Raw genomic sequence first — 25,614 nt, forward strand, 5'->3', positions numbered from 1 at the left:
GTAAGAGGACAACTGTCTATCGTCAGTTCTTTCCTTCTACCTTTACATGGATTCTGGGGGTTGAACTCAACTAACAGGTTTATACCAGAAGTATATGCTACTGCCTGAGCCATCTCGCTGGTCCTAGAGTTGTTCCCTGCTGCTGTATATATATATATATATATGGTGAGTTGTCTTGCCTATCCTAGCCTCGAACCTCCCTCCTTGTACTCCTGAGGTGCCCCATGACCATAGGGCAGCCCAGAGTGTAGAGAAGCTGGAGGGGAGGGTATGATGACCCATGCCAGGCTGTCCGTGCACAGCAGATCAGCACTCTCCTGACCCCTTGGCTGACCCCTTGGCTGACCCCTTGGCTGCAGTGCTACTCTGCACCCTCTACCTTCCTGCCTTGCCTGTGCCTTCACCAGAGACTTGTACCAAAAGAATTTCTGTCAGGAAACTTGAGAGAGAAGGTTATAGTCTCACTTCAAAGGCACTGGAAGCCCCAGAGGACAGGGACAGGGTTTTTACAACTCTGCTGAGCAGTGACATTTTGTAATATGTTGAAAATGCATCACCATGGTAACAAATCCAAGGTAGACCTGATGCTGAAGGAGTGAAAGGGAAGAATGAGAACCACAGAGCTTCCCTCACCCTCAGCCTCAGTGCTGACCCAGAGCCCTGCTCTTATGTGGGCTCCAATGGGAGCCAGCAACCCTGGAGCCTGGGAGACTGTAGTGGGTCAGGGCTAAAACCCCAAGCTTCCACCTCACTGACAGGGGCAGTGTGACTCTAGGGAGAAGACATGAGCCAAGAGCCCCTCAGGCCCCTGTGGGGACTGGTCAGCAGCATTAAGGTAACAGACAATCATTAGCCACCTCTGTTCTTCCCTATTTCCTCTGGTCAAGGAGTCAGGAAGCATAGCAAACAGGCCTTGCCGTCCCTGCCCATAGCAGGGATCTGGTGAGGCACCGAGTGCACCAAGAGGTACTAAGTGCTGGGAATGCGGCTCAGTGTAGAGTGCTCACCTAGTACACACAGTCCCTGCCTTGATCCTCAGCATCACAGAGTAAGGTGACCAAAGCTTAGTGGGTCACACAAGGATGCTGAGGGCCAACTACAAATACCATGCACATGCTCCAGCATCACTGGAGGAAGCAGTTACAGCCACACAGATAGAAGGCCAAAGCAGTGGACCAGTCTAACACCCACAAAGTCTCGATCAGGCCAACAGTGTAGACTCAGAAGGGAAAGTGTCACTGGATGTACTCTGACGCACCAGGACAGGGGCACAAGAAAGGACAAATGCAGAGTACACATACACACACCACCACCCACCCACCATCACCAGCCACCACTGCCACTGCCACCACCACCCACCATCACCACTCCCCAAGCCTCGGGACCTGTGTTTCTAAAGACTGGCAGAAGTCTGGGCCATTTCTAGATCATCAGAAGACCTGACCCCACTCTGCCAGTTCTTGGAGCCCCAGATGAGGACTTGCAGCCTCGTGTCCATACAGGCCCTTTCACAACGGGGCTCTAAGGTTCAGAAACAGCTGCAGAGCTCCGAGAGACTGCACTTCACCAGGTGCTATTCAGAAAGATGTGGCCACTGCTCTGAAAATCAATCCTAGAGCATCATGGTCTTTTATTACTTCTAGTCTAGACATGAAAATAGTTCCTCGGCCCTTCTAGGACTTAGCAAGTAACAAGTTGCAGGCCAAGCCCAGTTCCCAGTTTCCTTACCTGAGTCCCCATGGTTTCTGATCCATGTGTGAGGATGGCAAGTTATATTTTGGAGATGTTAAGACAGGCATTTCATTTGGCAAGGAACCAGGGAGAATCACCCCTGGCAAACCAAGGCCAACGTAATTTGTGCTCACAGCTTTGCTCTATGTTAGAAAAAATTGTGCCCCCCCATCACAGTCAGATGGTGATAAAGCTTAGAGATTGTGCTCTCTGCTGTGCATATCATATAAAACTCAAGGTCTGTAAAGTCAACCCAGTAATTGAAACACTTGCTGTAAACCAAACAGCAGTATTTACAAGTGTCTCCCTTACAAGTGTCTGTCCTTTGTAGGCCTTTCTGGCAGTGTTTTGTGGGGTTCCTGATTCTAAACAACTCCCAGGAGGATTCTGTATCTGTCACCCCAGCCTATGAGGCCAAAAGGGTCTGGGACCCCGCCTCAGACTACCTACTCTGTTCAGTTAAGAGCTCCAGCTGTGTCTGCATGTTTGGTCATTAAACTGACAGCAGGGCTAAGTAGAGCCCTCATTAGTCATGCACCAGCCCCTTCTCTCCATCTGCCACGGTTACTTTCTCCCATCCCCTTCCCTAGTCTGTGACGGATCCAACTTCTGAGTCACACAGTTCACCGTAAGCATCATGATCCCTTACAGTTCAGAGTCACGTTGCAACTGATCTCTGCAGGAAGCTGCTTCCGCTGTGCGTCACTCCCCTGGAGGACGCCTGAAAGCACCAGTGGTGGCTGTGTGAGCGCTTGCTGTCACTTGGAGAAGGGCTGCCAGCTCCATCTGAGGGGCCAGTTCCCTGTCTCTCAGGTGAAACTGAATGCAGAACGTGACATCGTTTCCTTCTTGAATGTGTTGTTGGAGACCTGTCTCTAGAGGACAGTCAAAACCTCCTCCTCCTCCTCCTCTCCCTCCTCCTCTCCTCAGAAAGACACAGGGATACAGCTGCTGCTTGGCAACTCCATATCTCAGAGCTGGAAATTAGATCTGAAGACATTTGCCCAGAGAGATTCTGAGTGGATTGTACTAGTTTTCTTAGACTTCAGTTGTAACTCTAGCCCGGTGTTTAGAACTGTAGAATTTAATGTAGAATGAAATGTTGGTCCTTTGTTTCTGAACTGCAGCCACATGAGAGCATGGAGTAAGTAGGCTGCTTTCTTTGGATTTTCTCTGCCACTGGTCAACCCAAGCTACAGTGAGCGGTTTGTATGTTGTTTCATTCCTCTATCAGATCCAGGTTTACACCAGGCCCAGGTCTCCTGGCACATGTGCCTTCCTGGCTCCTGGACTCTCTGAAGGCTTAGGAACTGCTGGCTCCATACCTGTACTCCATACCTACGGTACAGCTACAAGACAGTGTGCCCCTGCAGCCCTGAGTTATCACCTTATGGCTCAGTGGTTAGGAGCTCCCAGTGCTCTTGCAGAAGATGTGACTTCAGTTCTCAGCACCCGCTCAACAGGACAAGCACATGTAACTCCAAATCCAGGGATCTGATGTCTCTTTGATTTCTCGGGTTCTTACATGCACATGGTGTACATACCTACCCTCAGAAACACATATACATACCATTTTTTTAAAATTTAAACAATTGTTTTTAAAATCCTGTCTTAAGACTTAACCCCTCAATGGTAGGCAGGACGCTCTAGGCAGCTCTCTTGGCCTCTGCAACCTCCTGGTGAGTGGGTACACATGGCTGCCGTGGCTCAGGCTTCACCCTTCATGGCAGGATTAATGGAAGAGAAGGTGAACTCACCTCCTGTCCATAGATGAGCACGCAGGTCAGCAGTCATTAGAGTGGGCAAGAAGAGCTTAACAAGTCACAGACACAAAGTACATGTAGAGAGTGCTGTGGACAGAGCCATGCACCCCACATAAACTGTACAGCTGGCCATGGTGCCGTCTAGAAACCTAGAAAAGACGAGGAAATAAACATGGAAACTGAGCGGTATTCTCCAGACAACAAAGTAATTCAAGTGCAGACCAGTTTTTAGCCATTTTCTTTTAGAAAGGCCTCAAATGATGCAGCCTGCCAGGCATGGTGCTTTACACCTTTAATCCCAGCACATGGATGACAGAGGCAGGTGGATTTCTGTAAGTTCAAAGCCAGCCTGATCTATATAGTGAGTCCCAGGCTGGCCTTGATATACAATGAGCGCAATGAGACCTGTTTCAAAAAAGGGGAAGGGGGGTGAGACCTGTGTGATGAAGCTTGTTTACTACTAGAATTCTTTTTAATTTATCAGGGGTGTGTGTGTGTGTGTGTGTGTGTGTGTGTGTGTGTGTGTTTATATACACGTGTCAGTGAGAGAGTGTGTGCGTGTATGTGTGAATATTGGTGTGCTGTGCATGTGCTGGTAAGAGGGAGTCAGTTCTCCCTTTCACAGTATAGGTTCTGGGAATTGAGCTCAGATCATCAGGCTCAATGGCAGGAGTCTTTACTTGCTGAGCCATCACACCGAGTAGCAAACTGGGAAGCTTCTTGTAACCCCAGCTCTCTGAAGTTCTCCTTCCCGACAACGTGGGGTGTTCAGAAAATAAACTCTCAGAAGCCACCATCACATACACAGGAAGCTACTTGCTACTAAATGTCTCCCGCTTCTCTCTTCCAGGAGTCTCCTTTAATAGTGTCTACACTCAGATTTGGAGAGTCTTACTGCATTTGGCCGCTGATCCCTACCCAGATGTTTCTGACTTAGCCATGAAAGTCCTCAACAGCATTGCTTACAAGGTATGTGTATGAGAGGTTGTCACGGAAGCGTTCAGTTCTGCTTCTGTCTGAATACTCAAACAAGGAGCTCTAGAGACACCCAGGCCTACACAGTAGCTCAAGACAGGACAGAACCAAAGCAAACGCTTGGCTTTAGAGCTTCCTCGTACGTCTGAATGTGCATTGTAGCTTCTGAAGCAAAGGCTGCCATCACCTTTCATGACCTTCCTGTCTGTATGGACTGTAGTGATTTCCCCTCCTCCGTTTCTTTTTCTTTTTTTTTTTTTTCTCCAGAGCTGGGGACTGAACCCAGGGCCTTGTGCTTGCTAGGCAAGCGCTCTACCACTGAGTTAAATCTCCAACCCCCCCTCCTCCGTTTCTTAATCCTACACTGATGTTCTGGACTTTGTGCTCACTGGTTTCTCTGTTGTTTAGCTCCCAGTTGCCTTAGCTGTTCTTGTTCTTTTACATGCTTCTTCTGTTTTGAGCTATTTTTTATTATTATTATTCTAATTCTCATTTCTTAAGGTAGCAAGAAATAGTCTTCTCTGAGGATTAGTACCTCCTCCCATTCCTTTTTATGAGAATTTGGCATAATCCTAAAACTGAAAAGTGTCAGTCAGAAATTCAAGAGCCCTCCCCTGTGACCTGGAAGCTCCCTTCTCCCCTGTACTCTACTCTGCAAATCCCATCTCCTCTCTGTCCCATCACCCCCACCTTTTCCCACGGTCTTGATGTTCTCTGACCCTTAGAGCACTGGGCTCCTGCAGGTTTCCCCTCTGGTCTCTGCAGGTGGACACTGAGAGAAGCCACACACACCTGTTTTTGTTTTCCATCTCTGAGGGATCTGCCATCTACTGTACATGCAGTTTCTGAAAACATTTGTTTGGCGGTTTTCTATTTGTTTACTAAGTTAGTTCAGTTTTCATCAGTGGCACAAACTAGAAGTCATTCATATGAGTAAAATTTGTTAAAACGTCTTCATAAAGTTTTCAGTTTGCGAGGAGCATACAAGGAAAGGGTCGCTTAAGTGGAAAGGGAGCAGGCTCTGTGGCTTTCTCATTCTAACCCTTGTTTGTTCCTGTGAGGTGTGGAGCCCTGCTCTGCTGCTGTCTGGACAGAGCAGAGATCCTTGCAGCAGCCACAGCTCTTTACTGCAGATGTGTTCTGGGGGCCTGGTTCTGACTCCTTCAGCTCCTGGTAGTGCCCTGCGTGATAATAACAGCCTCCTGCTCCCAGCTCCAGACAGCTCGTCTTTCTGTTGCAGCAGCACTGTGAACACCAGAGTGATTCTGAGCTTAGATTCAAGATGACCTCACACTTATGGGAATCCTGTGCGTGGACGTGTTGCTTGCTGTTTTTACTGCCCAGGATCTTCCAGCTGAATGCCAGAGTGTTGAGTGTGCCCAGCCTGGGGTAGCCCAGCTTGCTCCACCACCCTCTGTGGATACTCCACCCAGTCTGCTGTTACCAGGCACTGGCCCAGTGAAAATCTAAAGGTTTTATTGTTTAGTAGAAAATTAAAACACTTACTACAGTTTGAATGTGTTGCACATTATGGTTTGAGGCCAAAGGAAGGTAGGCAGAAGGAAAACAGGAGGCAAGGAGGGGAAGAAAGCTGGAGAGTCTGGCTGGAGGGGGCGATGCCCTCCTGGTTCTGAAAGAGCCACACCCCTCTGCTACCAGTTACAGGCCGATCTGCTGCTTAGCACCACCCTGATGTGCTCCAGCATCTCCCGTCCAGCGTGGTTTCTGGTCAGACCTTTATTCCACGGTTACTTGAGGGGTGTGTGTGCGTGTGTGTGTGTGTGTGTGTGTGTGTGTGTACATGTCTGTGTCCCCATGCCACAGCACTTGTGGAGGTCAGAGGACAAAGGACACTAAATTGCTTCTCCCTTTCCATCACGTGGGTCCCTCAAGCTTGGATCTTGAAAACGTTACTTCTAGTGTAATTGTCCTAAAAGTTCACGTGGACTTTAAGTCTCTTGTTTAAAGTCTGTAGGCAGTTCTGTTCCCGCAGCACAGTTCCTCACAAAGCCCTCTGATGGCTGATTCTTTGCTCTTGGAGGCACAAGGCTGTGCCGTGCTTAAGACAGGCTGCACAGCTTAGGACTTGCACTGAGGGCGTTCTCGCCTAGTTGGCTCAGCATCTGGAGTATATTGGTCATGGCGAGTCAGGGCTCAGCTCTCGGTATTTATCTTTCAGTGCATTGATGTATTTGCCCTTACAGACACTGTACCTGAATTATTTAACACTGTAATGCTAGTGCCTGATACTGAATTCATGACTATAAGTTCAGAGCTGCAGACACAGCCTTAGGTGTTAAACAGTATATTTTTAAGAGCTTCAAGTGCACAGAACAGTAGGGGTGCAGTTTTGACCCCCTAGGTCTGGACTTTGAGGTTGCATCTCATGAATGCAGCTCTGAGCTGGGGGCGCCATACTCTACATTGTAAAGTAATGCACCTCCTAACTACCTGCCATGGTAGCAAGCTCCAGCCACCTGAAAAGCAGCCAGCCCTCTTGGGGCAGCACTGCATGAGGAAGCCTGAACCCCAGCAAAGGAGCATTGGGCTGCTATGTCTGTTCTGCTACAGCGACAAATCCCAGTGTGCACTTGCCAACAGCTGGAGGCATGCCACAGCCAGGGTTTCAGCATGGCTGCCCTTGGAGAGAGGCGTGCGCCTGTGTGTGTGTGTGTGTGTGTGTGTGTGTGTGTGTGTGTGTGTTTAGAATAAGCACTACTGACAAATTCAGGAACATAAACATTATGGAAATTTTTTTGTGTATGTCATCATTTTAATTTTAAAAGATGCCTTATTTTCTCCTCTTGGAACTAAAGAGATTATATTTCACTTTATAAAGAAATGAACCTATTTTGCATTATTTAACTCTGAAATCAAATTTTTGTTCATCAGAGTAAAAATGGCCTTATTACTATGGAATGCCCCCTAGAATTCTGCATCCAAATGTGGAAGTTGCTACTAGCCATTCTGGAAGAACCCACACTACCTGACAGTGACAGCCTGATTTCATGTTCATACTTCTCCTTCTGAAAGTGGAGAGAACAGCTTCATGGAGCCTTCTGTAGTGCCATCAGCTCTGTCCTCTGCATGAGGATGGAGGAGACAGAGGGACATCTCTCAGCATGGAGAGACGTAAATGCAGTAAACTCACCAAAGCGCAGTAACAGCCTCTGGATTTCACAGGAGCCACACCTTCCCAACAGGACATGTGCAAACCAGGCTCTCTGCAAATTAGACAGAGACCCTGTAATCCTTAGCCAGGGTGGAGGCTCACACAACCTAAGAAAATGAAGACTGCGATTTTCAGAGGCATATTCAAATGTTCCACGAAGAGAAGTCCCACTAGGTTGGGGATGCGGCTGTTGGTAGAGTGCTTACCTAGCATTCACAAAACCACAGGCCCATCCCCAAATTCACATAAAACTAGGACTGGTTGTGCAAACCTGTAATCCCAACACTCAGGGAATGGAAGATGGAGGGTCAGAGGTTTAAGGTCACCCTCAGCTAGCTGGTGAGTTCAAGGCCAGCCTAAGATGCAAAAAGATGAAAAAAATCAGTAATGGCTCAAATGAAGCTGCCAACATTGTTCTGTTAGACATGGTATGACTTAGCCTCTCCAGGGTATAAGCAGGAGAACCAGGAGTGGGAGGCCAGCCTGAGGACTCCATAAACCCCGTCCACTCTTCTCACTGTCAGTGCGTGAGCACCACTTCCAAGATGCACCACCCTCACCAGGACTGTTCAGCCTTGCTCAGGAGAGCCAGTCCAGACCAGTGAGGCTGCGTGGGGACATTCACTGCCAAGTTTCTGAGGTCCCCTCCTATCTTTGACTTGTACAGAAGTCTGAATGTACTTCTGGCACATTCCTGTTGGAAAATTGTGAGAGCACTGAACCCCAAGCAAGAATGGTTTCCAGTGTGCCCCGGCTTTGAGCTCTCCTGTCTCCACCCTCAGCTTCAAGTTCAGCTTACTAAGAGTGTCTGACCTGGAATTCAGCCCAGCAAGTAACCTTTGTCTCTGAAGAGCTCCTTGGCTCTGTAACCTCACCTCTACCTCTCCTCTGCCTCGCTTCATCCTCTGGGCCTGTGGGAGTGGGTTCTCAGCCTTCCTGGATGATGTGTTTATGTCCTGGTGATTTTGTGCAGACCTCCATACCAGATGACAGTGACAGGGCAGTCAGTTGAGTGTCCTGTCTCACAGTGTGCCATCTTCCTTGGTCTGTGTCCCAAGCCCAAACTCTAGCAGATGAATGTATTCTGTTAAGGTTGCTGGGCAGTTACTCACTTCATGACAGAGTCCCTGATGGAAGGACTGTCCCCCTAAGACTCCTAGCCCTACATTCTTAGTCCTCCCAGCCACATCCATAGAGGATGCTCTGGTCACTCCTCACCTGGCCCCATACTTGCTATGGCCAGCACTGAGGAAGCATGAGCAAACTGTGATGATGTAACCAGAGTTTCACTTGAGCCTGCCGCCAGAAGTCACGGCACCCGGCCCTGGCAGGCCCATCTCTTACAGGATTCTGAACATGACAAAATGATTCTTGTTGCAGCAGTCATGGGTAGAGAACATTTGCATTGTCTGGCAATGCTAAGCTGGAAACCATGGGTCCTGTCTCCGTTTCTGTCTCCTGCAGCACCCAAAGGTTGTCTGGAAAAAAGAAGCTGTCTACATAAATACTTTGTGTCTGAATGCGACATTGTACAGATAGCATTCCAGGTAGTGACTGGGTGATTTAGAAATGTAAGAGGTCTCAGTAGTGACCCCCAGAGCAGAGCTCTTCCAGCTAAAGGTTCCACAGGGCTCACCTTCTCCCCAGAGCTCCTAAATGGCACATGGTCCTGCTGGTCCTGTGCTAATTAATGTAGGAGTCAACATCACCTGGCCTTTGTGAAGCTGTCCCAGCTCTCTGAAGAGCCAGCAGGTTCCAGTAACCACACAGTCTGTTACAGTTCTGAGGGAGAGGTCAGTAGCCACCTTGTCACAGGAGTGTTGTTGACAGACACACAGTTAGCACTCCTGCTAACACTAACCAAAGCACTGGCCTGAATGCTGCACCTTAGACTGATGGGAAACTCCTACATGAGCGTTCAGACCCTCCTACATGAGCTTCCAGACCCTGCAAATGTTTGTGAAAGATGTGCCTAGAATGTGCTGGGATCTTCCTTCCCAGGGGGCTCCATTTAAAGAACTGATAAAACCTGTCTCTGAAACACAGAAATTAAAAACAGGCCAGGTCATGTCTTCCCCTAGAGTGTAAGTCCAGAGTGGCCACCTAGGACTCTGGGTGAAGCCAGCTGCCTGGTCAGCAGGCCAAACCTGACCTCCAACCTGCCTCACCCACTCTGCTAGTTTGTCCTTTTCCCTGGTCATCCCCTGCCCTGGAAATGAATATGTGCATCCTCCTAGTGTCTGAGCATGAGGGAAAGTGTGTGTGTGTGTGTGTGTGTGTGTGTGTGTGTGTGTGTGTATGAGTGTGTGTATGAGTGTGTTTGTGAGAGAGAATGTGTGTATGAGTGTGTGTGTGTGAGAGAGAGTATGAATGTGTGTATGAGTGTGTGTGTGTGTGAGTGAATGTGTGTGAATGTGTGTGTATGAGTGTGTGTGAGAGTGTGAATGTGTGTATGAGTGTGTGTGTGAGAGTATGTGAATGTGTGTGTATGAGTGTGTGTGTATGTGTGTGAGAGAGAGAGAGAATGTGAGAGAGTGTATGTGTGTGAGAGAGAGAGTGTGTGAGAGAGAGTGTGTGTGTGTGTGAGAGTGTGTGTGTATGAGTGTGTGTGAGAGTGTGTGAATGTGTGTGTATGAGTGTGTGTGTGTGAGTGTGTGTGTGAGAGAGTGTGTGTATGAGTGTGTGTGTGAGAGTGTGTGAATATGCGTGTATGAGTGTGTGTGTATGAGTGTGCGTGTGAGAGAGAGTGTGTGTGAGAGTGTGTGTATGAGTGTGTGTGTGAGAGAGAATGTGTGTGAATGTGTGTGTATGAGTATGTGTGTGTGAGAGAGTATGTGTGTGTGAGAGAGTATGTGTGTGTGAATGTGTGTGTGAATGTGTGTGTGTGTATGAGTGAGTGAGTGAGTGTGTGTGTGTGTGTGTGTGTGTGTGTGTGTGTGACATGAGTAATACTCTTTATCTGGTTCTGGGGGCAGAGCCCAGGACCTGTCACATACTAATTCTATGCTCAGTCACCAAGCTACACACAGCCCAGTGATGAGGGCTTTAAGACAGTTATACTCCTCAGGAGTGGTTTGTCCTAGGGAAAGTGAGGCTCCCATACTCTACCTCTCCCGCCCCTGAAGACAGGACATTTGTGACCCAAGGTTCTGGGCTGTAGCGCCCCCTGACCCCTCAGTACACCTGCCTAAGCCACAGCTGCCTCCCCAGGGACAGAGCTAGTCTGGGCCCTGAAAGGGCCACTTCATGGCTCTCAGATGCGAGACAGGCAGAACTGAGGACTGACCCCAGGTGGCCTGGAAGCAGGGGAAGAGCCTTAAGCACCTCACATTTCAGCTGCTGGAGCTCCTGCAACGGTCACTCCCCAGCCTCATAGGCTGATCACAGCCTGAGCCTCATAGGCTGTGGGGAATGAAAGAGCAGCCCCGTGTCCTCTGTCACCTTTGGGTTGTGTCTCACTGAGGGCTTCTGACCTCCCTTGTCGTTCCTCCTTTGCTCTCGTAGGCCACAGTCAACGCCCGGCCCCAGCGAATCCTCGACACATCCTCTCTCACACAGTCGGCCCCAGCCAGCCCAACCAACAAGGGCATGCACATCCACCAGGTGGGGTAAGTGGCCTGCCAAGCCCCTCCTCCTCTGCTGTGGTATCCTGGATGCCACCTCCCTACCAGGACCTTGCTTTCCTCTCCTTCCCTTCTCTTAACACTTCCCTCTCTCCCTTTGTCCTTTCTCCCTAAATACATAAGCACATGCTGATATCTGTGCGCTTGGGCCCCCTTTCTAGACTTCTTCACTATCCCAAGAACACTTCATTTGCACACAACATACCAGGAAAAGTTGAATGGAGCCTGATTTCTGTGACCTTTGGGATTCCTTCAGAGGCCGTAGGCTCTCTGTGTAGGTGAGCAATAGGGTGGACTAGACAGTTCTGCTCAGGAAGTAGTGTGACGAGCCCTGAGTGTGCCGGGCACACCAGCTCTAGATTGTGTTATCTTGTCTTCACAAATACCGGCCAGGGCACATCCAGCAAGGACAGTCCTCACTCAGCCTTGGCAAGTGGACATTCCTCATTGTGACATCTCTGAGGGACAGGAACAGGAACCTCAGCACTGCATAGTAATCCTCAGTAAAACATGCTGTCTGCTCTTCTCTCAACTGCAGAGGCTCCCCGCCAGCATCTAGCACCAGCAGCTGCAGCCTGACCAATGATGTGGCCAAGCAGACGGTCAGCCGTGACCTGCCCTCCAGCCGCCCGGGTACTGCCGGCCCCACAGGGGCACAGTACACCCCTCACTCCCACCAGTTCCCTCGTACACGAAAGATGTTTGACAAAGGCCCTGATCAGGTACAAAGTCATGAGCCCCTCATGCCCTGTAAGATTCAGTGTCAGCACAGGGTGCTAAGGACTTTGCTTTCCTGATATCCAATGTGATACCTTAGTTTGGGATCATTCTGTCCCCACTACCCAGTGCCAGCTGTTGCTCTAAAGCCCCTTGGAGACACAATGGCACCCAGGTCCAGCACCCCTCATCTGCAGGTCTGATCTTCCTGCAGCACCTCCCCTAGGCTAGCTCATCCTGCCCACCTGAGCCCCAGTCGCAGCATGTGAACTTAACTTGCTTCTTCCCCTTCTTAGGTAAACAGCATTCTGTCTCCACTTGATACAGCTGCTACTCTTCAGGGTTCATTCTGAATAGCTTGTTTGGTTTTCCTGTGAGCATTCAATTACTCTATACAAGCGGGCACACTCTCTGCTTTTCACTAAGCTGTCAGAACAATTCAGGAGAGGAATATGCTGCTACCCAAGCTCTGAGAGGCACCGAGATAGGCCCGTCCTGTCAGCCAGTGCACAGGAGAGGGATGCTCAGGGTGTCTCAGCAGAGCTATCATGGCTCACCTTGTCATCTAGGAAGTGAAGAAGGAGCCACAACTTAGAGCAGTAGCTCGTGCCTGGAATCCCAGCACTCAGATTACAGGGCAGGAAGACCACTGGTGTTCTTTCTGTACTGCAAGTGAGACTGAATCCAAAGAAAAGTAGGCACAGCTCCCTTGTAGGCTAACCGTGGAGTAGAGTCACAGGGTTAGTGCCTAGCAGGCCCATGTGGCAGCCCCTGGTCTCCACGTCCCCACCCTACCCCTGCCCCTTGACAGCCAGTAAGTTCCGAGTACAGTCAGCATCCTGGTTGACCCCTGACATGGCTAGAAGCAAGTGCAGAAGACTGTACTCTAAGGGAACAGGGCATCAAGTGGAGGGGTCTGTGCAACCTTCCCTGCTTCTCAAATGGAGCAAAAGCCACTACTTCCAGGAGGGCAGTAAGCCCATCTCCCACCTTGCCCCTCGATAGCAGTCTGAGGCATTTCTTCAGCCCTGGACTAAGCACAGGGCACTGGCAGAGGGCACAGAAGGAGAAGACTGCTGACCCTGGTGGCCAGGCCTCCCTGCTCCTAGAGTGGAGAAGAGTAAAGGACAGTTTTCTTGGCACCTAATTTGAGCTCTGACTGACCTGCACTTGGTGTGCCTCTGCTGCTGTTTCTGTGGCCGTTAGAGGACAACTGTACTGGTGAGCAGATGTGGCACAGGCACGTGAGCCAAGCACATAGCCAGGCTGGCCGTGGAGAGCAGCAAGGCAAATGTGGACCTTGCTGTTGACATTTGTGCTGTTGGGGGTGAGAGCCAAGGCCCTCAGGAATGATAGGCGGGCCTCACCCACTGAACCACACCCGGCCCCTCGGCCGTGCTTCTCACGGTCACCACCCAGCCCTGCCCAGGTGCTTTCAGGCTGCAGTGAGAAGAGTGTTCACCTGTCACAGGGTCGTCACTGTCACCTTTGCCAAGTGTAAGAAGCAGAGGATGCCAGACTCACAGTCACGAGCACACAGTCCCCGCACTCGCACTCGGGAGCCTGAACCAGGAAGACCAGGACTCCAAGTCACACGGGGCTACATAGTGAGACCACTTCTCAAAAGAGTGAGCCTAACGTGTTTCTCCTGGTTCTGCTCTCTCTCAAACACCCTCAAGACCACAGACGATGCAGATGATGCTGCCGGACACAAGAGCTTCATTTGTGCCACTATGCAGACGGGGTTCTGTGACTGGAGTGCCCGCTACTTTGCCCAGCCGGTCATGAAGGTGAGTCTTGCATCCCCCCTCATTGCCACGTGTCCTTGCTGCTGCTGCTGCTTTCTTGTTCCTTGTTCCTCAGACTCCCTTGTGACAATGACCCCCTTCCTGTCCCTCTCTGGCTTGCTGAGCCCTGCTGGCCCAGCTGGAAACTCTGACCTGAGCCAGTGGGCCAGGGTTTATGGGGCTGGGCTGTGCTCAGTGACAGCCTCACCTTTGGCTTTTGTGGCTCCTGTCATACTTCACTTACTGTTGGAGGATGACACCAAACTGCTGTCATGGTGCAGGTGTCAAGACCTAAGGCAGAAAAGAGCCAAAGTGGCTGGCTTTGCTTTCCTCCCTGGAACCTGCCAGCTCTCCATGCCAGCTTGTCCTCACTGGCAGGGTCTAACTGTGTTAGAGTGAGAGTGAGCTCAGGCCTGCCCATGGGCCATGCCTGGTAACTGAGCACTCTAGTACAGTGGGATCTGCAAAGTTGTCTTCTGGTTCCTAGCTGTGTAGTACAAGGCATCTCAAGATGACTGATTCGTGCCTGAGCTAATGGCCGCAAACATGCAGCAAGTGCACTGATCAGCCTGCCTCTGTCTCTGTGACCGCTGCAGAAATTGGCTTAGGTTTGTCTGTAAGTCTGAAGCATGCTCTTCGACGTCTTCTCCTTCCTGCATATTGACGACTGAAGGTGAAAGCCACAGATCATTCTTCATTGTAAGTCTAGCTAGATGCCCCAGTGAGTTCTCTGACTTCACCACGGTGTCTGCTTCTCTCTTCCTGTGGTGGGACTCTGCCAGTAAAGCACAGAGCAACTGTTCTCAGCATCTTCAGCAGGGCTAGAGTTCTGAGTTCTTAAGGGCTATGGTAATGGAGGTGGGGTAAATGTTCCCTCCCATTTATACAAGGACTGGAGAGATGGCTCAGCTGTTAAGACAGGGCTGCTCTCCCAGAGGCCCCGAGTTTGCTTCTCAGCCTGTAAGCGCTGGCTTGCAACCATTTGTAACTTCAGTTCTCAGAATCTAGTGCCCTCTTCTGGCCTCCGTGGGCACCAGGCACAGGTGTGGTGCTCAGACTTACTTGCAAGCAAAATACCTTCACCAGAAAAAGGGTCTTAAATATTTATATTTAAATAAGATTAAAGTATAAAATGGCTAGACTTTTTACATCTTGGGCTAGCATTCCCTTCAAACTAATCATTGCTTTTTTAAGATATAAAACAATTTAAAAACAATCAAAAATAGATGGTCTCTATTGAGATCCATTGAAGTGTCTAACAGAGACTAGGCAGGTAGAAATTCTGAAATGGGCCAGATGATAGTGTACACCTTTAATCCCAGCTCTCAGGAGGCAGAGGCAGACAAATCTCTGACTTGGAGGATGGCCAAGGCCACACAGAAAACCCTGTCTTGGGAGAAAAAATATGAAATGGAGTTGAGAGTATAGCTCAGTGGTGAAGACTTGCCCTATCAGGCCCACAACTCTGAGTTCCATACAAGCATTACAAAAACAAAATAATAAAATCTCCTCATGGTGGGGCCGAGGGTGTGGCTCAGTGACAGACAGCTTGCCTCTTTTCCTGGAGGCCCCATTTTCCATCCCAGGACCACCAAAAATGGATAATAATCAACATAATCACTTTTATACTTGAACATAACAACGGTGAAGAAAGGGAGTGAAACGTGACCATATACTATTGAGGCTGTTAAGTGTTTTTAACAAATCTGAAAGTTAATTAGTGCCAGTCAGATGTGGTAATGCTTGCCCATAATCCCAGCACTCAGGAGGTCGAGGCAGGAGGACTGTGACTTCAGGGTCAGCCTGCACTATATCATTATAAAAATGATAGCATAAGAAAGTGCTCCTGGTGAAGTTGCATCAGCACCTTCTGCTGCTGGCCTGCTTATGAGCGAACTAAAGTCCTAAGGCTGACCTCAAGGAGTAAAGAGTGTCAGAAGTGTCTCGCGGCTACGACAAAATGCCTACTGAGGGACCTGAGGGGAGAAAAGTTAACTTTGGCTCACAGATCCAGGATACGTACTTCATGAAGCAGTCAAGGCAGCAGGAGCAGCTGTCATTCATCTGTGTTCAGGAAGCAGAGACTGTGCTGGAGCTCAGCTCCATTCCGCCTTTGCCCTCGTCCCGGATCCCAGGTGGGAAATGGTGACACCCACATTAGGGTGGGTCTACCCCCCCCCCCTCGCCTCAGTTAACTTAATCTGGATAATTCATCATAGTCATGCCCACAGCTTCGTTTCCATGGTGATTTTGAATCCCATCACATTTGACAGCAGTGAGTACTTAATAGTTGGAACTGAGTGTTCGGAACTCATGACCAGATTCCACACAGGACTATAGATAGAGTCCACAAAGCGATTCACAACTCAGTGTCTGTTGTGTGCTTAGAGGAAAAAAATTGAATTTAATTTTGAATAGGAATATTTTCTTCTCTTAGTTGGCAAATTTTAAACACTGGTCTGTCTAGAGCTTGCCTCATAAAGGAGAGACGAAAGCAAACATCCTCAGATGCTGTTCTAGTAGGGAAGGGCTGCTGCCCCAGAGGTGACTTGGCCACTACAGTCTCTGTCTCTGTGCCGAAAGCCGGTGGTCCCTCCGCAGAGCGCATTCCTACAGTCACTGTGTGTGCATGTGACATATGACAGACCACAGAGTGCCCACCCAAACTCGGGTCTGCTCATCCAGCCAAATGGCCAGGGGCTTAGAGAGGACTGAGTCAGGTCTTATACTAGATATTTCTGCGTTTAGATTTTTTTTTTAAGAAGAATAGTTACTTATTTTATAATTTAAACCATTTAAAATATGATTTTAATTAGACGAAAAGAGTTTTAAGAGTGTGTAAACTTCCTGGGCATTGTGGACAGAAGATACCAGCATGTTAGAGCACAGCCCTGCACCACAGCCCAGGCCTTACAGTCTGTGCTGGCTGGGCACTCTGCAGCCCCTACCCTTGGATAAACCTGCACGTCCATGAACCTGACCCAGAGCATATTATTAAGAAGTCAGAAAATGGGAACCGTGTGACTAAAGGAACTCCCCATAATACGCACAGCTTCATCCTGATTCTGCTGCATTTGCTGAGGGCGCTACATGGCCACTCCTTCACCTCACGAGTGAGTTCTGAGTGTGTTGAGTCAGAACGCTCTAGGCTCATTCTACTCTCCTGCTGTGTATACGTATGTAACGTGACCCATAAGGCATAGTAGAAAGACCAGTGTCAGAGATATGAGCCTGAAGAAAGCAGCGGCATCTGTGACAGAGACACCAGCACACACACCCGTTCTCAAAGGACACACCTCACCAGCCCCTCATGGAAAGGGAGCAAGTGCTGGAAGAACCTCCCAGCTCAAGAGGGAAAGGCAATACCTCACTCCAGAGCCAGAAAAGTCACTGATCCGGACTCCTCATAAGGGAGATGGAACAGTCATTATTCAGTCCACCCACAGAGCCTGAGACACAGGCCTGCTCACAGCTCTGCAGCAGAGGGACTTCCTGATCACCAGCAGGGCAGCTGGCTCCAGCAAGAGGCTCAGCAGCTGACCTCTGACAGAGGGAGGAGGAAGAACACACAAAGAAAGACGCTCTGAGGTACCCACAGGAATACACAAAGTGAGCCCAGCTCAGCCCCACATCAGCCATGAGAGACCAAGCTGTTTACCTTGCTCTCTGCCATTCTGCACATAAAGTGTGGAATTCATTTAAAAACTATAAAACACCCAAAACTATCAGGCAGGCAGTGTCAAGAGACAGTCAGTCATAACAGGACTCAAGTCTCAGGCAGCCCAGACGTTGGAGCTAACAGAAATGGAGTGTGAATAACTGAGTAGACAAAAATCACACAACAGAACTGGTGGCTCACCCTGTAGATCCCAGCAGTGGGGAGGCAGATGGAGGAAGACTATCATGAATTTGAGGCTAGCCTTGGCCATGGGAATTTCAAGATGCCCTGGCTACAGAGTAAGACCTAATCATGAAAAACAAATTAAAAAGCAGAGGCTACTGGGGAAAAAGTGGAGAGTGTGCATAAAGAGGAATTTCATCCAAATGAAACGTGCACGTGCACACACACCCATACACATAAAAGAGGTTTTAAAAAAATTTTAGGAGACTAGAGAGATGTCTCAGTGGTTAAGAGCAGTGACTGTGCTTCCATAGGTCATGAGTTCAAATCCCAGCAACCCCATGGTGGCTTACAGCCATCTGTAATGAGATCTGGTGCCCTCTCCTGGTGTGTCTAAAGACAGAGACAGTGTGCTCATAAAATATATATATTACACGCATACATACACACACTTTTTTTTTAGAAGGTTGCCAGGCTGTGGTGGAACACACCTTTAATCCCAGCACAGTGAGGCAGAGGCAGGTAGATCTCTGAGTTCAAGGCCAGCTCAGTCTACTTAGTGAGACCCTTGCTCAGTGGGTCAGAAGGCCTGCTGTTAAGGTGGTGGTGGTGTTCTGAAATAGATCTGTAGACTTCCAGCTATCTCGCTTTGAAAATTGACACGTTTGACGCTGGTTCTCTATGGAAATGTGAGGAAAGGGAGACAGGACATAAAAGAATAAAAAGCAAGGCGGCTTACACTTCTGATTTCAAACTTACATGTCAGTGCTAATTAAGTCTGTGTGATCTGGACATGAGGGCAGATGGGTAACAAAGCTGTCTGCTATCCCCACTGTGACCACAAACAGAACTCAGAGGGAAGGCCCTTTAACCCATGAGCTACCACAGTTCCTCTTGGCTGTTAAAGGAAAGACCTTTCGTCCTTTTCAAACAAAACTGCTAGTTTCACCCATTGTTACCATTTGACTGTACTAGCATTGTAGTGCCTCCATGGGCTCCCACACTGGGAGCCTTGGTTTCCAACTAGTGGCACAAATTTGGGAGTTGGGAAAACCTTGTGAGTTCTGGAGGCACACCCTGGGAAGATGCACCACCTCCAGCTTTTCCTGCACCTTGATGTGAGAAGCACTGCTCTACCACATGCTTCCTGCCGTGCTGCCCCGCCTTGACATACCTCACTCAGGAGCAATGAAGCCAGATGACTATGGGCCGATCTGACACTGTGGGCCAAAATAAACCGTTCATGTGTAGCCCAGGCTGTCCTGGAACTCAGTATGTAGCCCAGGCTGTCCTGGAACTCAGTATGTAGCTCAGGCTCCCCTCAGATTTGTAGCTTTCGCCTGCCTCAGCCTCCCAAGTGCCAGACTACAGCCATGACCAGCCTACCTGGCTTCACCTCTTCTTTCACATTGTGCATGTGTGTTTGGTCTCAGCAGCTGAAGTCTGACTAACACGGTTGTCATTTCTGACAGAGCTTTGAGGAGGAAGGAATCAGTGTGGTATAGAAATAAGGTGTGGACTCCAGTATGCTGTGTAAAGGCAGCACCAGTCAGACACCAAAACCGTGCGTTGTAAGAGAACAAACTGCTATCCAGTGGACCCCAAGCCCGTCACGCAGAAGAAGGAGGCAGAAGCACTCAAATACTACTGAGCACATGGACCACCCCATCCATAAGTAACTCAGCATTAAAGTCAGCCTCCTAAGTGAGAACAGGATGAAGGAAGACAGTCCGTACAGCAGAGAAAGTGTCTGACAGAGCCCCACAGCCATTGTGACAAGCTCAGCAAACTAGGGAGAGAAACAAGCCTCCTTTCCCTGGTGAAGGACGCCTGCTGCTGGGGCGGTTGAGCTGAGTAGGTTTGCCGGACACAGGTGCTACAGAGCCACCTGCATCCCTGTGAGGAGAAGCTAGAAGTTAAAGTGTGACATCAGGGCATTCACAATGACACTACAAAACAAATGCCTTGGTATGAATAAAAATGTTTTCTGAAAACTATTTTACAGTAGTAAAATAAATGGGAAAGGCCATGTTCATAGGTGGGGATGCTCTTTGGCATGCAGGTGCTGGCCATCCCTAAATGGCCACTTAAATCAGTTCAGCCCCGACGGGAGTCCCAGGAAAACTGTTTTGGCAAAAGATGACCTGTGTAAAATATGGAGAAAAGCAATGAAGTTGCAGCAACAAAGCCACAGGCTCACACTGTCCTGTTTTGAAGATGGTCAAGTTAGTGATCAGGATCAGTGTGGAGCTGGAGCATGGACGAACACACAGATCAATAGCATAAAATAGAGAACCCGGGATGGAGCTACCCAGGCCAGGCCCATCGATTTTCAGCAAAGGGGCAAAAACAGCCCAGTTCAGCAGAGACATTTCACTCACACCTTTTCAACAAGCAACAGAGTGATTTGTAGCACTACATGTGAACCCCCAAACTGTACACTTTTGAGTTAGATAGAGCCTTTAATGAGATACAAAAGCATAAGCCATGCCAGAAATCAAAATGATGAATTGTGCTTCATCGAACAGCTCACATGGCCATCCCCAGCTACACAGTGCATTTGAACCCAGGCCAGAACACAAAACCCTGAGTCTCAGTTTGGGTTTTTATTGCTGTGATAAAACAGCAGCAATGGAACTTGGAGAGGAAAGAGTTTGTCGACCTAAACTTACACACCACAGTTCACCATCAGGAGGTCAGGGCAGGAACCGGAGCAGGGCAGGAACCTGGAGGCAGAGCTGCTGCAGAGGCCATTGGCGGTGTGCTGCTTGCTGGCTTGCTCCTCATGACTCGCTCACTCAGCCTGCTTTCTTATAGAATGCAAGACCACCAGCCTGAGGATGGCACCACACAGTGTGCTGGGCCCCTCCCATCAGGCACTAATTAAGGAAATGACCTACAGCTTGCCTAAGCCCAATCTCAGGGAGTTATTTTCTCAGTTGAGGTGTCCTCCTCCCAGATGACTCTAGCTTCTGTCAAGTTGACGCAAAACTAGCCAGCCATTAAGGCCATCACCCATCCTCTACCAGCCTGGACAGAGGCTAGCGTGCTGGTAGGGGATGGGTGATGGCCTTAATGGTCCATGAGAAAAGAGCAGAGAGCCAGGGTTGGCCCCTTTCTTTGCAGTCCTCCCCACTTTTGCCTTCACCCAAGCCTTTTTTTCAATCTTGATAGTTACATTCCTTGACATACCTTGATACTTATTAGTTCCCAAGGCACCAAAAGTAAGACATAACACCAATGTCTAGACACCACACAAGACCTACTTATATTGTCTTACTTCCCTGTGTTCCAGAGCCTCAAGGTCTTTGTGACCAGAAAAGGGCTAGGCCGGAGTTCAGCTCCCTCTCAGCGGCCTGTGCCTCCACAGGAGGCTTCAGCTGTAATTGGTCTTTCTGAAAGCTAAGAGGTACAGAATTGGCATGTCATATCCTAATCGTGTGACCCTTGTTAAACAGCCTCTGAGCTGTGCTCAGAGAGGACCTCAACAGCCAGGCCTGGATGCTGCTTACCAAAAGGCATTATTCCTCAGGCCAGATATAAATGGGTAGAAAGAGAAAATGAGGGGGAGAGTGTGTGATACACAGCCACAAGAAGTGGGAGTGGTCTTTGGCCAGTCTCATCTAATCCCTCCTTCCTGAGAGCTGGTCATCCCCAGTGGTGCCTTCAGTGGCCCTTCCTCTGTACTTTCTGCTGCCTGTTCACCTTGTGAACCTGGTTCCAGTACTGCCTGTTGCTAGGATAGCAGGCCTGCAAGAGAATACTCAACTTCTACATGCTGGGTAAAAAACACAGCCCCACCCCCACCCTTACCCCTCACTCCCATGAGACACAGTCCAGAGCCAGGGTTCTGTCACCAGTGACAGCTCAAGTGCCAGACTGTCTGACACTCTCCAGGTTTCCATATGCGTGTGTCTCCTCTAGGCCTTGATTGTCTCTGTTTTGTTGTCTTTGGAGCCTGGGGTCTGCCCTGGGTTCACCCCCACATGTGTAGCAGTGACTTAAAGCAGAGCCTCAGAGAGCAGCACCAGGTCCCTCTTCCTGCTCCAAGCACCTTTTAGACCTCTCCTTCTGATCTGCTCCAGAGAAACTGGGCTTCATTAAAGCACAGTTGGGGGCTGGAGAGATGGCTCAGCGGTTAAGGGCACTGACTGCTCTTCCAGAGGTCCTGAGTTCAATTCCCAGCAACCACATGGTCGCTCACAACCATCTGTAATGGGATGTTCTCTTCTGAAGTGTCTGAAGACAGCTACAGTGTACTAACATATAAATAAAATAAATAAGTTTTTTAAAAAAAAAAAAAAGCACAGTTGGGTCTGTGAGAAGCTGCTGCTTGCTGCTGCTCATGTCACTGGTCATTGTCATTTCTTGTCTAATAAGCTCTGCATTGTCGTGGGATAAAACTCGTGGTTCTGAACCCACATTTGCTGCTGTGGGACGGTTTCTAAACTGATAACCGCTCACAGGGAAGCGAGGCCTTCTCCCCTGTGTCCAGATTGGTCGTCCTCCTCTGGCTGCTAATTTGTTATTTGGGTGCATTTCTTGGCAGTTTTTGAGAAGAAAACTAAGGGTGCATAGCAATAAAACACTGAAAAAGAAATACAGTCCTATCTGGGGTTTTCTTCCTGGTGCTGTTTTCCTCAGGAAGCCTCTGCTAAAATGCTGTCTCTGACTGAGCCAGGAGGGCCCTCTATCCATGTCTCAGTCAGGAGGAAGGGGGTCCTATTTTGTTCATTGACTGATTCAGTGTTTGGGATGTTTAAAGCGAACTCCTCGGCTTCCCAGCAGGGAACCAGTGAGTGAGATTTCCGGCTTCAGAGGAGAGGGAACTGCCCCTGTGTTCACAGGCAGGCTCAGTTGTCATAGCCAGCACCATGGCCTTGCATGGCCAAAAGCATTTCCCTTGTTCGGGAATCTCAGGACCCCACCCCTACAGGCCCATCTTCTTTTGTTAGTGGGCTTCAGCCAGGGAACAGACTAGAGAGTAATGCCGTTTGTTTGTTTGTTTGTTTGTTTGTTTGTTTGTTTGTTTGTTTGTGTTTCTGAGACACAGTTCTCTGTTTAGCCCAGGCTGGCCTAGAACTCCCCAAATAGACCACACTGGCCTCAAACCTGCCTCAGACCCCCAAGTGCTGGACTCATGTGGATGTGCCACTATGCCCAGCTTAAAAGTGACTCTCTTGTCATTGCTGAGCCTAGTCCAGTGTTTTCTGTCCTTAAAGATCCCTGAAGAGCATGACCTAGAGAGTCAGATCCGCAAGGAGCGTGAGTGGCGGTTCCTGAGGAACACTCGAGTCAGGAAGCAGGCACAGCAGGTCATCCAGAAGGGTAAGTGCACAGCACCTCCCAGGGGAGCAGGACTTCTGTCAAGTCCCCCTCAGCCCCCAAGCACTGTGTGTGCTGCCCTTGTAGACCAGAGCACTGACTGGTAGAGTCAGGTGGAACAGGGAGGGATGGCACTGGGGAAGAGGAAACCGCCTCAGGGGGAGGGCTTCTTCTCAAGGACAGCCCAGTCCTGGGGTCTCAGTACAGGCAAGTCCCCCAAAGCTGGTGACCTGAGAAGCCTCACTCCTTATTTTTTTTGGAATTTCCAGAAGAGTTCTAGGCTTTGGTAACCCACATCTCAATAGCCACCTGGGATGTCCTTTCCCTGTAATAGAAGCAAGGTTTTGTCCACCTTGTCTCCACTTGTTCTTGAAATGGCCACTGGTTCCATTCTTCTAAACCATGACACCCACACCCTCACCAAGCCCTTCCCATACCTGAAAGCACGTCACATTTGCTCCCTTGCATGTTTTTGCTTCCAGCCTCATAGGGACGTGTTAGTGGTCAGCCAAGGACAGTCTGTGTGCTGCTGGAGGGCTCAAGAGCAAGCTTCTGTCAGCAGATTGCATCGTGTGTGTCCCCCAGGCCTGGAGGACGCACAGGAAACAGGGCGTGTCAAGTGCAGGAAGAATTGAGTGCCAGAACCTCACCCTAAACCCAGGGCCTTTGTCTCCTCTCTTGAGAAGTGTAGAGCGAGGCTCCCCACCACCCCGGTGCAGTCCCACAGCTCTGATAGACCATTTCCCGTCTCCAGCCAGTAGCCAAGTTTTTCTCACAGAGAGCTATGGCTGAGGGTCAGTGTAATAAGTCTTTGGCCTTCTCCCCTGTAGCATAAGTCATAGTTCTGACCATACCTCCCTATCCTCTGAAACTTAGAAAATAATGACCAGTTACTTGTTAAAAGGCTGAGGCCTCAGAAGACAGAATCTCTCCCACTGAGACAGAGGGTCATGCCAGCTTCAGCCCAGGCCTGCCTCATTGAGCGCCTGCATTTCCTGTACAACCCTGTCTGTGTCTCTTGGGTCCCTGACAGTCATTACTCTGCTGGAAACTGCTCAACTGTTGACTCATCATGCCTCCCTGGGGGTGCTCAGGGTGTACAGTGCAGCAACCACCCTGCCTATAGCACCCCTATCGCTCTCTTAGGTGGCACAGCACTCTCTGAGCACCCTGTTCACTGTACTCTCCTAGACACTATTTCCTTAGGATCCCTCTAAGACTGTAGGCCAGGGCAGCTAGGGCAGGTTAGTTTCCTGACAGAAGTTTGGAAAATGGGTCTAGCCCACACAGTAACATGTCTGGGGGCCTCTTGGGCAGCTGCAGAAGCAACATGAACTGTGTCTATTCAAATCGAGGCATACACTCAGAATACAAAGTCAGGTAGGGCTAGAAGATGGCTCAGTAGGTAAAGTGTTGGCCTCACAAGTGTGAAGGCCTGAATCAGATCCCCAGAACTCACTCATAAAAGCTAGGCACTGTGATCCATGCTGGTGATGTCTGGTGAGGCCAAGTCAGGCAATACTGGCCAGCTAGCCTAGCCTAAGGTGAGCCGCTATCTCCTCTATATGGTAGATGCGGGCTTCTGAAGAGTGACAACCCAAAGTTTGGCCTGATGTGCACGCACACACGCACACACACATCACACACACGCACATACACACACACACACACACACATTTTCTTGACAAAAGACAAGTTGTGAAAAGGAGGAACAGCTACATGACAGGTGGGGCCTGGGCTTACACAAAAGTAAAATTAGCGAATGGTCTGGAAGCTCATCAAGTAAGATGGAAACAGAGCTAGCATTGCTGAAGGGACTATAGTGCCTTCCTCAGTCCCCCAAGTTCAATGTCTACATTTAGTGCAAGTCTGTTTGTTTGACAGCCTGGTACCTTCTGGGAAAGGTGTTGGTCAGAGGTGGGAAGTGCTGCCTGTGGTGGGTGGAGCTGACTGCAAAAGCACAGGCCATGCCCAACCCTGAACAACATCCACTTCCCCTAAGGCATGGTGGGCAACCTGGGCAAACTGCTACACGCTGCCATTTGCATCTCTGCAAACATATTAGCTGGTAGGACATTTTCCTTTCTTCAGTTCCTGCTCAGAACCTGCCACCCCTGGCATCCTCAACAACAACAGACGGTGGTGCTCCAGGCTGCAAGCAAGTAACCACTGCAAAACAAGGAGCCCTCCTGCTCTGTGCAGCAACACGCACACACGCGCACACACGCACACACACACACACACACACACACACACACACACACACCCTCTGTTCCTCTTTATTGTGTTCTAGAAGGTTACTGTGGTCTGGAAGGAGCACGCAGAGGACAGACACTGTCTGCAGAGCAGCGCCCCTGCCTGAACACTGGTCATCTCTGTGCTGCTATCCTAAAGGCCCTTGTGCACCATAGAAAGGGGAGAGGTCCTGGCACAGAGCTACCCAAGGGCTGGTTTCTGCCAGCACTAAACTCATTACTCTCCACATGATCACATATGGCTAGACCAGAAAGCATCCCTCTTTCTACCCAAGAGCTGTCTGTATTCATTGCCCAAAAAGATGTATGATCCCTGAAGCACCCTCTCAGAAACACAGAGGTCCTCACAGACATCTGGGGCCAAGCGTGGTCCTGCAGCTGCTTGGACTCTGCATCCTTAGCTGCTTTATGGCTCTTACAAAGCC

General features: G+C 49.5%; 1 protein-coding gene across 2 annotated transcripts in view; it reads left to right on the plus strand.

Annotated features, from left to right (window-relative positions):
- Positions 1-25,614, plus strand: part of Rptor (regulatory associated protein of MTOR, complex 1) — a 298,474-nt gene that overhangs the window by 260,907 nt on the left and 11,953 nt on the right. For both annotated transcript variants that reach the window (NM_001134499.2, XM_039085689.2), the window contains 5 exons: positions 4,345-4,463; positions 11,146-11,249; positions 11,803-11,986; positions 13,661-13,771; positions 22,832-22,937. In NM_001134499.2, the coding sequence (NP_001127971.2) occupies positions 4,345-4,463; positions 11,146-11,249; positions 11,803-11,986; positions 13,661-13,771; positions 22,832-22,937 (624 nt within the window). The remainder of the gene's footprint in view (positions 1-4,344; positions 4,464-11,145; positions 11,250-11,802; positions 11,987-13,660; positions 13,772-22,831; positions 22,938-25,614) is intronic.

The sequence above is a fragment of the Rattus norvegicus genome, chromosome 10 (assembly GCF_036323735.1).
Source record: "Rattus norvegicus strain BN/NHsdMcwi chromosome 10, GRCr8, whole genome shotgun sequence".
Taxonomy (NCBI): Eukaryota; Metazoa; Chordata; class Mammalia; order Rodentia; family Muridae; genus Rattus; species Rattus norvegicus.